The sequence below is a fragment of the Passer domesticus genome, chromosome 3, assembly GCF_036417665.1.
Source record: "Passer domesticus isolate bPasDom1 chromosome 3, bPasDom1.hap1, whole genome shotgun sequence".
In the NCBI taxonomy this organism is placed as follows: Eukaryota; Metazoa; Chordata; class Aves; order Passeriformes; family Passeridae; genus Passer; species Passer domesticus.
In genome coordinates, this window is record NC_087476.1 from 106906375 (window position 1) to 106921583 (window position 15209).

General features: G+C 40.3%; 1 protein-coding gene across 1 annotated transcript; it reads right to left on the reverse strand.

Moving 5' to 3' along the window:
• Window positions 1–122: 122 nt before the first annotated feature.
• Window positions 123–14985, reverse strand: PLEK (pleckstrin). The gene is made up of 9 exons (XM_064414902.1): window positions 14494–14985; window positions 13797–13952; window positions 8545–8726; window positions 7428–7519; window positions 6434–6618; window positions 5178–5282; window positions 3449–3532; window positions 2720–2789; window positions 123–1882 (listed from the first exon to the last, which is right to left on the reverse strand). Exons 1-9 carry the CDS (start codon window positions 14677–14679, stop codon window positions 1743–1745), a joined length of 1200 nt encoding a protein of 399 aa, XP_064270972.1. The 5' UTR covers window positions 14680–14985; the 3' UTR covers window positions 123–1742.
• Window positions 14986–15209: the final 224 nt, after the last annotated feature.

Below are 15209 nucleotides of genomic sequence, written 5' to 3' on the forward strand. Positions count from 1 at the left end.
ACAAACGTAAGAGCTCTCCCCTAAATACACTATCATCCTCTGCCTGAGAAAACACCATTTATAGGTGGACAGCCATACCTTGGACTGGGCAAGTTTAAAATTATAAAGTCATGGACTGGTAAAACATTTTAATTTTTGTTTAATTTTGGCAGTCACATCCCTCCTTTAGTAAGCTGGACAAGTTTCTGTTATTTGGTTGTGTGGGGTGGTTCTTTTTCTCTTTTCCTGTGCCCTTGGGTATTTTTGGGTTAGTGAGCTCTGAAAGCAAAAATAAGCAGCAATTATCAAGAAAGCAGGCTGAGCAAAAAGTGGGTCTTTTTACCATGAGTCTTCCTTCCTCAGAATGACACATCAGACTTCAACGATCCTGATAGCTTGCATGAGAGACAGGAAATGCCTGCCAGAAGCTGATTTCTGCTGGTCAGCTGAACTGGACATGATGATGCAGTGTCTCAGCCTGCTGCTTCTGCAAGGCTGTATATACTTTGGGATAAGTAATGCAAGGCAACAGGGCTTCAGGCTCATTAGCTCAGCTACAGGTATAATTAAGCACAACTGGAGAGAAGCTTTAGCTCTGCATTTATTTTTAGTTGGAAGAGATCCCAATAAGAATTCTTAAGTATAAGGTACCTTATAAGATTTATCAACAAAGTTTTAAAGATTTTGAAGTCTCCTTCACTCAAACATCAGTCTGTACCAGGAACAGCCTACATGCACAGTCTAACATTAACTTGATTTTCAACTCCTCCTTAGAGTTTAAGACTTAGAAGTTTGTTTGATATACGGTCATACAAAAAGGCAAGGATTGATCAGGTGAACTGACCCTATCAAATAAAAATATTTCTTTCAGTTAAAAGCACAAGGTTTCTCTTATATTGCTAAGGCACAGAATCAAGGACTGAGTATGTTTATGTTGCTGGAGGTTAAAAAATGAAAACCTAATCAAAACCCCTTCAATCCATAGTTCAAGTAAACAACCCAGGCATCCTTTCCCTTCTCCTGCAAGATTCTTAATCCAAATAGAGTGCAGTATCTAACAGCCCAGCATCTGCTTTGTAGACCTAAATAAAGGGAAACAATGGTTCTGGCACGGATCCATGTGGAGAAATTTGGCAAGGTTTAAAATTGTGTGATATGGAGTTTGGAGTGAGATTGCTTTGTGTTTGAAATACTGTGAGAAGAGAGACTTTTCCTCATACTGCTGTCATGAAGTTATACTTGGTTCCACATGGTGTTTCCATAGTTGTCTGCATTCTTCTCTCTCTTAATGCTGCCAGATTGGAAAGGAGTGGATCAGGTTTCCAAATGAGTTCACTTCTTTTCCTTATATCTATGGCATTATTTGTGTGAGTGAACAAGCAGCAACAAGATCTGGTAAAGAAGAAAGTGTAAAAATTGTCTGGACAAGACTGAAATACATGAAAATCCTGAAACACATCACAGGCTGAAGAGGGTGATTAATTGAGGAACTCTCTGTCAGTGATGACTGTGTTCCCTGTTAATGGTGAGATTCCCACTATCAGCTGTGGCAACAGTAACACACTAATATGGCATGTTCTATGTTATAATTTAGTAAAATATTACCATAACACAAGTGGAAAATGTTAGTTTGTTAGTGCCCACTATAAAATTGAAACTTCCACTCAGTCCTCAATCTCAACACACAAGCCCTTTGGGATGATACTGCTTTCTCTTGGTGAAATGCTAAATTCGGTTTTGTCTGTCTTGTTGGAAGATCATCTTCATTTACCAGTCCTGGAAACTGACTGGATTGCTTTGATCCATTCTGTACGTTCTGTGGATGAGGCTGCTTGCAAGTAATAGTGGATTTCATTTGCTGTGATGATTTCAAAGAGAATGTTGTCATCATCATACTTCTTGGCTACAAGGAAAAAATAAGAAAGTCAGCTATGAGAGAAAAAAGTCTTGTACTTTCAGTATTTCCTCCTTTACACACTGTAAGGGAATCTCCTTTCTTTTTACAGCTGAGCCTGATCAGGACTTCACAAAGATTGGGTCCAAGAGATGAGCCTCTCTCTCAGTGAAACCACTCACAAATTTTTCACGTTTCACCCTCAGGAGTCACTGGTTTGTTGGTTCCAAATCATGGAAGGATCTGCAATCCTGCAGACAGATCATATTCCCCAAACCATCCCATGCCTTGCCAGCTACAAAAATAAGATGTTTGAGTTTATGTCATATTCATTTATTTTCTGAGATACCAAGAAACTTTCTTGCTGGATATGATAGCCAGCCTTTCCTATGGAGAGGAGAATGCATGAAATTAATGTTTCTTTGTCCTTGCAGCAACACCATTTCAGTTCCCCAACTTCTAGCTTTGGGAAGGAAGAGAAGGTGGACAGTAACAATTTGTCAGCATAACCATTTCTAACATGAAGCTTCCATCCCAAATTCATTAACTAAAGAGATCAAACTCGGCTTACTTTGCCTAAAGGCCAGTTCTCCTAACACAGGGTTTGTGTCATCCTTTTGACCAGCCTTACCCAAAGTACTGATATAGACAAGATTCCCTATTGCTACTTTTACCACAGTGTCTTCCCCCGTAGTTCAGACAGAAAAAGTGAGATCAGTTATTAGAATAACTGAATCATTGTACATATATTGCTTTGGAATAAAAAACACTTGTGATTTTAGGAAGATTGAAAGGGGGGTTTGTACCAAAAACTTATTAGAGAACTCATTCAATATGGTTCCTTACTGTCTGGCATATCTTCCACTGCTGTCACCACGCAGCCTCTCAAGTGAATTGCTCCCAGTGGTTCTTCTCCCTGGGGAGGACATGAAAACAAAATGAAATGCAACACTTCTGAAACCACTAGCATGTTAAGATATGGCTACATTTCCAGAATGGAGACAAAACCATTTGATTACTTAGTGTGTCTCACTTGAGAGCACAGGGGATCTTCAGTCTGTGTTGACATGGAGGATTGGGCGTGTGGTAAGAAAAAGGCTTACAAATAAATAGGGAATCTCTTGTGATTTAGAATTCAGGATCTGCAGAGTATTTAGTATGGGAATGGGCCCATTAGAAATACATAAGAAATAGGATGCTATGTCTCAGCCTAGCATGGCAAATACCTCAAATATAAACTGTAAAATTGCTGCATTGTGTTCATTTGCACTTAGGACCTAATTTGTTTTGATCAGGTGAGAGTACATATTAATTCTAATTAATCACAAATGAGATGTGAAAATACAGAGCAGTGTTACTTATTCCCAGGTCTGGGTGGCACTTGCCAGCCTGACTTGACAGCTCCAGAAACTATCCTTCACTCTGCTTTTCTAGAGGATGGCTAGGCCATGGAAGAACAGTCCCACTGCCCTGCCTGATCTTCCCTGTCACATTCTCATGCAAATACTCCATTCAGATACTTCTACAAGGCACTGGATTCAAAACAAACAGGGAAATAAACCAAATCTCTCTTACTCCAGCAGGATCATAATAGTGAAGATATGCAGGATCATCTCTTAAAACAAACTTTCTCACTTTCCAGTTCTTCCTCCGATGTCCCTAGGAAATTTCAAAACAGTAATGTCACACAGCTGCTTTGCCTGCATGCAAATCTTAATCACACATGAGAGGACAGGCAAATGCAAAAGGGAAAAAACCTGAATATTCTGGACAGGAAATATTCACTGGAGTAGGACTTGAATCTGTCTTTTCTGCATTCCAATCTTTTGCACAAGAACTGGGCTATCAAACTGCTTTCTCTCTCTCTCTTTTTTTTTCTTTTTTTTCTTTTTTTTTTTTTTTTAGTGCAAAACAGAGGAGCTTCAACACTGGAGATTCCCCTAAACATATCACACAGTCTGGTAATTATGACATTCACATGAGGTCTGTAAGAACTGGGTTTAACTGCTTGCTAGAAAACATAGCTGCAAAGTGCCTTGCAGGAAGGTAGCTTGAATTATTGACAAGGATAAGCTGAAAGCCTTTCTGTGCCTGCAAAGATAACAAAAAAAATGCTTATCTGGCTTAAACACCCTGGAAGGCTCATGACTGAGAAGCTCAGGCAGAAATATGGATATAGGTGCCTCACATCTCGTTTTCATGACTGAAAAGCATGGGTGTGGAAGCATTTTCAGCAGAAGCAGTGACTCTACCAGGCAATGACCCACAACTCACTGAAGGCTAACTAAGTGCAGACTAACACTGGTGGAAGATTGTCATGAATCACTTCCTCTGGCATTTCAAAATACAAGTTTCTCAATTAGCTCCTGTTTGCATGGAAGCTCTTACTAACTTAGTAAGAATGTGACAGAGTAAAAGAGCAGCAAGGTGTGGGTCTAATTTCTTCCACCGAGTAAACTGATTAAACAAGAGAAATACTTTTTAGCACCACCAAAAAGTTCTTAGGCCCTCAAAGACTATTTTAACCGTGCAGGTTCAGACTCAATATTAGGAAACATTTCTTTAGAGAGAGGGTGGTCAAACAGTGCAACAGGCTACCTAGATCAATTCACCATGTCTGTCAATGTGTAAGAAGCTTTTGGACAACAAAACCCTTAACAATGTGCTTTAAGCCTTGGTCAGCCCTGAAGTAGTCAGGTGGTTGAACCAGAGGATAGTTGCAGGTCCCTTCCACCTGACCCATTTTATTCATTGAAGAATCCTGATTTTGCCTTCGGTTCACTAATGTCTGCTTGCAATGGCCTTGGAAACATGACATTCACTGCATTGCTTAAAGTTTTGCTGGAAATGAAGGTATCCAGTTATCTGCTGTCTTACACATCAAATATTAGTGACTGAAACAACTCCTTTGCTCAAGCACACTGAAAAAGTCCATGAAAACTGGCAACTGAATCCAGTTGTGTGTCCAGAGAGACACAGGAGTGGCAGTTTTTTTACTGGAGGTCAGTTTTGCATTGTACCAATGACTTGTTACATCTTCTGTGTCAGGACTCTTTCCTAATTAAAGCTATCAACTGCTTTATTTTGTGGTAAGAGCAATTAACCTTGTAATATTTGTCCAGAGTCCTGCTGCAGCAAGTGTTCCTTGTGCAAAGTCAGGAAAGGCAGAGATGAAATTTGCCAAGTGTGGAAATACTATCATAGGGTAGTTTCTCTCTTACCTAAAGCTTTTAAGTGTAAAAGAGTAATCTTGCACCCATGTAACATCACCCTAGTGACAGGAAGGAACATGGGCAACACTGACCTGTTTCAGCAAACATCCTTGTTTGACAATTGTGCCTCTGAATTCTTCTTTTAGGACCACATCATCATCACTGGAATATCCCTCACAGAAAAATCCACTGTCTGGCTGCAAGACCACAAGAGAAATGGTACAGAAGTTACACAGTTGCTGCATGCTTATGTACAATGACCAATCTGGCATCTTTTGGCTGTTTTTTGCCACCCCCCCAAAAAATATTATTATTGTTGTGGTTATAGTTATTGTTAAATTATCTAACCTTTTATTGGAAGAGCCTCCCAGTGAAGTTGAGGAGCTCTCCAATTCACCATGGACACATTTTAATGTGAGTTGGAACTACACTTCTATGATACCAAGTCAAGACATTGACTTTCTGCAGCCTCCTCACACCACACTGGTATTGAATTAATCTAAAAATAATCCAAAAACAAGCAGGGTACACATGGGCTGTACAAGAAGCATCCCAGGAGGCCACAAGGCTGCCTTTACCAGGAGTGTCTCTGCTGAACAGGTAAAGTCTCCCTAGCACAAACTATTTAGGAAAACAAATGAGTAGTGGGAGAGTAATTTTGCTAAAGCCAAGTGATTCCATGTGGTAAATATAAACAGAATTGTAATGCCCATTTACTTGTTTTCACTTTATAGAAAGCATACTTTTTTGTTAGCATAAGTCCATAAGCCAAATATCTTTCAAACATTATTTGATTGTGATATTTCAAGTTCTTCAAATCAGGCCACAGAATATGAAGTAATAAAGGGAGAAGGCTGGGTATGACACCCAGAACAGGTTACTGGGGGATATTAAAAACTTTTACTTCTTTGCTCACGGGCAAGCTGTGTGTGTGCACATTCACACTGAGTCACATTTGATGTCTCTGCATAAAAATGGGTTTGTAGCTTCTGCCACTCTGTGAAGCCCTGTGATAATGATTTACTCTCTTCTACTGAATCAACAGGGAAACAGATGGTTAAATTCTGGTCACCAGTACAATTACCAGGAACAAAATCTAAGTTAAAAAGAACCCAGCTTAAAGATGCATACTATGGGGGCCTTCTATCAGGCTTTGAGAATTCTCTACAAATTCATTTCCCACACTTAGTCTCAGCACTCAGTTCACACCTAGAAAGTGCCAGAAAAAAAAAAGAAAATCTGTTCTGGTCAAAACTGTTAAAGTGAGCAGGCTCATTCTGAGCATCACAGGAAAAAAACAATTAAGACAGAATTCTCCATTTCAATACACTCAGAATACAATGCTCACAAAGTAATAGTAGGCATCACTGAGATCCAGGAAGGGGGTGTCAGACAGTCCCTCAGCAGCTGCCTTGGACGTGTCCCCAGCAGGCTGTAGGTAGCCTTCACTCAAGAGGGAGGAGGCAAGCAGGAGACCTTCTTTGCGATTTCGGACAGAGCTGCTGGACACCAGCCAGTCAATCACGCAGGTGCCTGTTACAAAGGAACAAAATATCAGCCACAAACCAAGACAGACATGAAGAAGCCTAAAAGTACAGAGGAAACAAGCCTAATCCATGTATTCATCAATCTCCTGAAAAATGTTCGTAGCAACAAGATGCGGAGCTAATCTAGGGAGGTTCCTGGCCATCCAGTAAGGTACAGCCTTTCCAGCTGATGGCAGGGGCCAGGATAGCTCTCAAACACCATTCCTGATGGAGAAGGGAGCTGGGAGGGGATGCAGGGCTGAGCTGGGAATCCTCAAAGACAGAGACTGGGGATGCACAGAGGACAGCCAAGCCTGGATCCAGGCTGCTATGCTACTAACACAAGCTGTTGGAAATCACTAAGTTTGGAAAATACCTCCAAGATAATCAGTCCAACCATTAACCCAACACTGCCATGTCCACCCCTAAGCAATGTCCTCAAGTGCTACATCTGTGTGCTTTTGAGCACAAACACAGATTTGACTTTGAGAGAAACAGTAATTACAATGGGACACCCTTCAGTGATGAAAAATCCAGAATTGAATAATTCTTCTGTATTTAAGTGTTTCACACTACAATCTACTCAAAAGATTACTACAATCTTTCTGACACTGCTAAAATGTCATCCTTCTCCTTTGTTTACCATGGCCATAACTGAACACTTTTCCAAGATACATCCTTTGAGCATCTCCTGGGTTAGTCAAGAAAATAGCAAACTTCTCTGTGCTCTACAGAGCTTAGAGCTGTTTCACCTCTTTAGTTTTTCAACTCTGTGCTGCCTTTATTTTATAGAATAGAGGGACAGGAGCTCCTTACCTGTAAAGCAGTGATTAAACACTCTTTTATCTTTTTCCAGCTTCAACTCCTTTATTCCCTTTTCAGGATCTTTCATTGAGAGGTACAAAGCACTGTGCACAAAAAGAACCACAGAAACTGTTAGCAAATAAAAAGGTTTTGCCGGTTTGTACAACAATGTCATTGTCATTTATGGGGGCTTCCTGTTCAGCTCTCTGCAGAGCTGTAACTTGGCTTAGTTTCATCTCCTGCATCTCCTGAAAAATTCAAGTTGCAAAGCCTGGAGATCTCATGACATTACCTCACAGCTGTGGGAGCAGAGGGCGGAGTGCACAAAGGGCTCACCACATCACCCTATTTTGAGAATGCAACTACTTGTGGTGACTATAGCATGAAGAGAGGAACACCCACTGCTGAGGCACCTTCACAGGGCCCCACAGCCCCAGCAGGAGGGTTCACTGCTGTGCTCTGCATTCACCCAAAGGTCCTGGGCTGAGCAGAAAACCTGTCCCTGTCCCAAAGTTTGCATGCTCTCAGATGATCTAGGCACTGTGCAGTTTTGCTGTCTTATAAGAACTTCAGGTTCATTTTTATCTTGGCATTTACAGCTCAGAGGCAGAAAACAAGTCATCCTTGATTTTGGAAAGTACTAACAGATTGCTTCCCTTTATCTCTTCTTCTCCCTTTGCCAATTTCATATTCTTTGGCAGGCACCACAGTCCCCTCACCATCCAAAAACTAGGCTAACATCAGCATTTCTTTGGAGAGTAAACAAAAGGTCTAAAATATTTTTTGTAATAAATGATTTATTGTATAAAATTCTTATCCTGGAAGAGCCATACTTTGGCTGGCACATCCTCTTGCACTCCATTATGCCCAGAAATCTCTTTATCAGCAAAAAATCTTTGATAAACAAGCATGTTTTGGTAAATGATAATACATTCAAAAAAATCTTCCCAGTTCTGATTGCCAGCTCATTTCTGACACATTGTACAAACTGAAATTTTTAGTCATGCAGAAAGGGCTGTGAGAGAATCCATGGACAGACAGGCTCATTGTTCTTCCTGACCAAGGTTACATGTCTGACACACTGACTGCAGAAGGAAGTAAATGGGGGAGCAGAGCCATGAGAACAAACCTCATATTGATTGTTTCAGGCAATCTGATAGACTTCCTTGTGGATTTTCTGGCAAACCTTTGGCCTCCATCTAAGTGGTGAATTGCTTTCTTGATATCCCGCACCCAGGCATCTCTCTCCTCCAGGTAGGCAGCTTGAAAAAAGTGGTCCTGCTGCTTGGCCACAGTGAGCTTGAAGACAAACTGGAATAATAAATTACAGGAGGTGTTTGGGTTTTTTTTAAGTTGCTTTGGTGTAGCCAGTTGGGCACAATTAAGGTAGTACTACCACAACATACAACCTACCTATGCCTAAGGACTATGGAAAGTGTCTAGGAGACACAGTAAAATGACAGAAACTGAAAAAAAAAATATGAATAAGCACTGCACATAACTGAATCCTTTTGTTACTTCACCATCACTGATCCTGGCATCATCAGCACATCCAAGGCGTGCTGTGGAGGCAGTTCTCTGGTCATAGGGAGAAACAGACAACTTTCCCAGGCATTGTTCTGGAAAAGGCTGTGAGAAGCTCAGAGAGAAGAATTATAAACAATTCTTGTCTTAACTTGCTGCACCTGGTATTGTGAACATGTGGAATGTGTTATGGAGCTATGTTTACCAAAAGGGTGGTTTCTTAATTAGCCGATGGTGATGGTGTTTTAATTAAAGGACCAATCAGGTCCACTTATAGCACACTAGGGTACAAAAGGAATGGGGTTTCTTAATAAAGTGACTTAGTCTTCTGTGAATGCATGGGGCGTGGCACTCATTTATCTGTGTCGTTTCTGGCTCAATAGCAATAGTCTGTGGCACCAATACAGCTGCTGATTCTAACTTTTGCTGGGAAGTTCAACGCAGCTGAAAGGCTGAAGTGATTCCTTGGAGTGGCTACCTGGAACAGAGGCTAGACAAGATTAAGAGAATAAAAGTGGGTATTTATTAAAGGCCTTCAATAGGTACACCTTGGGCAGTCAGAAGCTTCCGAGGGGCTACACCCAAGATGGACAACGGTCATGAGTTTTTCAGGCAGATATAAGTTTGGTCCATTTACATATCAGGGGTTAATATTCCAATTACAGCTTCAGGTAATGAAGTCATGTATCCCCAGTTTGCTTCCCCCCCAACTCACTTTTGTTTATACTTTCAGGGCCTGGGACAGTGAGGTGTCCTTGAGCTTCAGGCCTAGAGGAATCATTTTGTCTGACCAAAATGTGATGACAGTAGCTAACACTCTATATGGAGTTTTAGAGTTATACACTAAAGCAGTACAGGATTTGAAAAATATAAAAATTAAAATCCTAAGGCATTAGAAGCACCCAGCCTGCAGGTTTACAATGGATATAAATTTGTTTTAATGTTTAGAGACATGTGAACAGTCTGAAGACGAAAAATACCCCACATCATATTTCTCACAAGGAGAAAAAAGGTCACACACTGGAGAGTACCTGAGTATATTTGCAGCCTAATAAACCTTTAATGCCTTGGTAGGGAGATGATACACCCAATCCTTGGCTACACCTTAGGATCACCTATCTAAATGCACTAGCAACAATGGAAAGGCTGTATTTCCCAAAAAATGAGAATAGATCATCTAGAGGTAGTTGTAAACAGAAGAAATAACAATGACCTTAAAAAACCCCAAACCAGAACAAAAAAAAAAAAAAACCCCCAAAACCATTCAACAAAGTTCACACTGTTTGAACTCATTTCCATCCAGTCATCTTCTGGATAGAAAATCTGGATCTAATTATTCACGTTTCCACTTCCTCTAAAATATAGCTCCCCATGAGTGACACTAATTTGTTCTGTAGTTGTATTATAATAAATATCACAGATTCTGACTCAGCAGGTGTCTAAAAATGCCAAGCTAAGCCACAAGCCAACAGCACAACTTGATTAAGGCAAAGAAAGCAAAGGCTACTGTCAAAGAGAAGCAAATTTACATCAGTGAAATCAACACACTGAATGAGTCTGCCCACATTTGTAAATGATACATTTCTGAGCATCCCTCACAAGCATTTTACAAACTATGGCCAAAAGGAAAAAATCTGACACCCTGAAATTGTGCAGAAGTCAAACTGAATTTCATGGAAGATACATTTCAAACTTATAAAGCAACAAGTCCTCAAAGTCCATCTCAGATAGAAAAGTTGCCTTTTCTTATCTGATACTGTTCATATTTCCAGCAATACTCACCTTTTCTGTTATGCAGGAAAGACTTACACACTGAAAATCAATGTACAGTGTATGACAAAAGCAATCAGACAGATCCACCCAATATTCAACAGTCAAGCTAACACCCCAGATTAATAGAATGAAATACCAAAGCATTGACGAGATTACCAAAGGAAAAAAATAGCCTTCTCAAAGAGTTGAGAAGCAACCTAGAGTGAAATGCTAAGAGTTTTCATTTTCAGCACATGGAAAAGACTGGCAAAGCCGTTTCTTTTTAGCATTTACAAGTTAGGCCAGTAAGTTAAATAGACTTCAGGGCTTCCTCTGAAACTGGTAAAGAGGTTGAGTCTCCAATCCTAGATGTGACCAAGCCTCCCTCTGATGATGTATATCTGGTTGTGTTTCTGTGAAAATTAGACCATTAGATTAAACTAAATACCAACATTTTACATATTTAAATTGGGAGAGATGAATCTTACTATGAGCAACCAAACAGGATAATGCTGTCCACACGAAAAGCATGGGGGAAATGGAAAAAGCTGAAGAGCATCAGAATTTATGTTACAATAAACAATGATCAAACATCAAATCAAGGACAGCAGCCAGTGGTTAATGTATTTTGAAATATAATCTCAAAATATGCAGTTGCAGCCCCTTCTGAACAGCCTTTATCTGTGCTTAACAAATCCACAATTGCTTCTTTTCCCCTCAGCACCTGTATTTTGCAATTGATGTAGAAAACAAAGCATGTCGGTGATGTGCTCTGAGCTTTCAAATGAAGTCCTGGTGCAGATACACAAGCTGATTCAAAAATTTAACCAGAGAAATATAGAAATTTGTTTGTGGCCCAATAGTCCCTGCTCCAAACTGGGCTCAGACAGATGAGACTGTCCTTAAAACTGACCCAATAAAAATTCTCCCACTATTCACCATACAGAATTCCCGTCCTAAAAATATACTTTCATTTCTAGCCATATAAACTTAATAACCAGAGTAATTCCCGGAAGAGGCATAACCGTATGCTTTGACATGTAAGTAGTGAGAAGCCAGAACAGAATGCAGAAATATTGAATTCAGCAGTACAGTAAAGCTGTAAAATATAAGATGTAAAAATGAAGATACTACGTTTTCAAGGAATACATGTAGGAACTTAGGTTTAATCATATTGGTCAATACTTGTAAGAACAACCCTGGTGATAGCTTTGCTCATATGAATGAACATGTTCAATTTTTGGCTATATGAAATTTTAAGAGAAAATCCTACTCCAGGGCTACTGGTTTATGGACTTGCAGAACAATCTCACCACCTCAATATGAAGGATCTGCTCCAATGCCTGCTGAAGTAATTTGGATTATTTCCACTGACTTCAGCAAACCCTGCAGTAAATCTCATTTATCAAAAGCTATTTTGCGTGCCTCAACCACTGGCTCTCTCTTTGTCTTTATTATCCCTCAGAAAAGACCCCAGGAACTAAAATTAAACATAATGTAAAGCTCATTATGTAAACACCCAATGTAAAATGAAGCATAACATAAAACCAGTGCAGGCAAAGGAATGATCTTCAGAGGCTGTCACCCTTCCATAAAGATACACTGCACCTCCTGGAGACTGGTGCATCCCAAAGGAGCCCTTTGGGCAGGTAAGGATCTCTCTCACTCTGCCTTCAGCAGACATCAGATACTTCAGACCTCTTTGCCTGCTTTGTTGAATGCACATATGCTGGTGAATTCTTTTTCCTTTATTGTAAATATGTTACTGACATTTTCAAGCAACTATTGTGAAACAATGTTGATGGCAGTGCCTTTCAGAGTTAAAGGAAAAAGCCAAAACACAACACAAAATTGTTTGGAGAAGAATGTTTTGTGAGAAAAACTTAATTTCTACCAATGTAATCTAGGTCTGTGATACTCTTGCACAGTACACTCTCTCATGTATAGTACCCTTCTCTTTCATGTATAGAGTAAGAAGTGTTGGGCTGAGACTTCTTAAATAAGATAATGAGCACAGGATTAACAGCAATCTTTATTCTCTGCCCCATCCTTTTTCTATACTGTCTCAAAGACAGCTTGGAAGTTAACAGGCCCTTTCTCTTGACAGATGTAAGTCTAAAAAGACTTAGTAAGAATCAGGGTGGGTTTTTTCATATAAATATGGGTTCCTCAACAACAATAACAACAACAACAAAAACAACACCACACTCCCCCCACCCAAAAAAAAAAAAAAAAAAAAAAAAAGGAAAAGGAAAGAAAGAAAGCAGAAGAAAGAAAAGAAGGAAAAAACAAAGCCAGCAGGTCCAAATGTGACACAAGGGATCCTGATTCCACTTACTACAAAACCTAAGGACAGGTTTAAGTATCCCCACTTTACTCATATGAAAAAGTAAACTGTCTCAGCCATGTCTCACACTTTCTATTTTTCTAATACTCTCACAGAGACTTCTGTCTTTAGTCAGGTATCCCTATGGTAAATTTCTTTAAACTGTCGTGGAATAATGTTCCAGATTCTGGGAGACCCCTTTGTCAGAGGAACTAATGGGGATGTCGTGCCTATTTGATGAAACTGAGTTGACAAAATAATAAATGACTAATGATATGATTCTTTGCTCATATGAGAAATCCTGTTTTACCAACTATTTTTCTGGAACCCTGTAACAAAATATGTGTGACATAGCATTTATCTCCTTCCTGTCTGAGCAAGCCAGTTGTTCCTTGATAAAAAATAAATGCTTCTCCTGCTCACAAAATATTTTCCCACAGCTTTATTCTGTGACACTTAGAGTTATATTTAATACACGAGTTGTTGCTATTCATCTGCAAAATATCTTACACCAATAAAATTTAATTCTGCTCTCTGAGAGTCTCAGAAGTTTAACAAAAACCAACCAACCAACCCCCCAAATGCTTTCTAAATTAATCCTCTTGAAGTGTTCTGAATTCAAATAGTGCACAATTCCAAGCCTGCTTGTGACCTCCTAAGGCAAATGCGAATTGCCACTAGAATGAGTGACAGGAATTTGCAGCTACCACCCTTTTGCCTTTTCAGCGCTTCCAGAAGTATAAGTATACTGTCAATTCTTTTTATAAAAAAGTACATACCATTCTTTTGCCAAAATCTTGGCATGGGCTCTGAATAGAGCTTCCTTTTAGTGGGATCATCCCTTTGGGACTGTTATCAGCCTTCCGCTTGTAGAATTCAATTCCATCTTCTAAGAGCACAACCCACATTGGCTTCCAGGTATTAAACATGCTGCCCTGCATCAATAAATCACATATTATGTTCAATGAAGAGCCCTTCATGTGATACCCAAGGAAGATATGAGCTTCCGTGGAATGTCTGACTGGTGCTAAAATAACTGAAGTTTGTGTTTCAAGAGGAACATGCCACAACCTCACCCATCATACTATGCAGTTAAATATCATTGTTATTTTTCTTACCACCATTTATTTCCCCTTGTAGTTGCTCTGCCAGTGGAAGCCACTGTGTATTTAAATAAAAGTAAAGGCTTTATCCTATGGGCTGTACTACAAAAGACTCCAAAGCAGAGGTTGCTGTGGAGCAGCAACTGCCTTCCCAAAGACTGAATGTGCCTGTGTCCCCACACACTGTCTCGAGGTCAAGGTGATGTGACCTCTTTAATCTCACTAGTCTTCCTTTATGTTTAACCCAGCTGAGTAGGCTGTGGCTCTTTCCTGTTGCCTCTTTGCCAAGATTCCACAGTATGTTTCCCTACATCTTCCCAACCTGTTCAGAGTTAGTTTTCTCTTCCTCTCAGTCCAAAACGACCCCACTTACCTTCTTAACCAAGTAGCCCTCCCTTATGTGCATCGGCTCTCGCTCCATGGCTTGGGCAATCCTGCTCTGGGCTCTGTCAGTGCTGGCTGTCAAGTTCCTCTGGCAGTAAAGTCTGTGGGATGGTGGTTTTTTACAGTACAGCTGTGTCATTTCACAAGTTCCTCTCAATGCTAATCGCAAGCCCATTTCCTCTTACAGAGTGAGAGATAGGGAAATGGAGAACTACGTGTGTATTTATAGTGCTCCTCTGACAGCACAGACAACAGCCTGACAAAACAATCCATCATCTCAAATACAGCTAGCCTGGATGACAGAGTCCTGGGAAGTTAAACAAGCACTTCAGTCATAAGAAACTGGGCCTGCTCTGCAAATACACGAGCTCTACCAAAACACACAGGGCATGGTGCTGCTGCTGCCTGGCTTGTGCCAAGTTATCTCAGAGACAGATTTGCAACACATCAGTGCTTTCACTTCACCCTGTCTGCCAACCCTGGCTCCCTGAGAGCAAGCCTGTGGAGTCTGGCAGGAAGGTGAAGGATCCTCTCTCTTGGCTGACGAGGATGCGCCCTCTGCTGACATAAGAAATTTGTGTATCAGATGTGATCAGGATTTGGATTTGATACCGACGCCTCCCAAAGCTGTCAAATAGGAACAAATGGATTAGACCCGTGCATTACATAAAGCACCAACCACAAAATGCTTTCTACAATCATCTT

Coding starts and splice junctions, on each gene's coding strand:
- PLEK (XM_064414902.1), bottom strand. CDS start 14,679: ATGGGCTTGCGATTAGCATTGAGAGGAACTTGTGAAATGACACAGCTG. Junction 8,727..13,796: donor AAGATTTTGGCAAAAGAATG/GTATGTACTTTT, acceptor TTATTATTCCAG/TTTGTCTTCAAGCTCACTGT. Junction 3,533..5,177: donor AAGGATGTTTGCTGAAACAG/GTCAGTGTTGCC, acceptor GAAATTTCCTAG/GGACATCGGAGGAAGAACTG.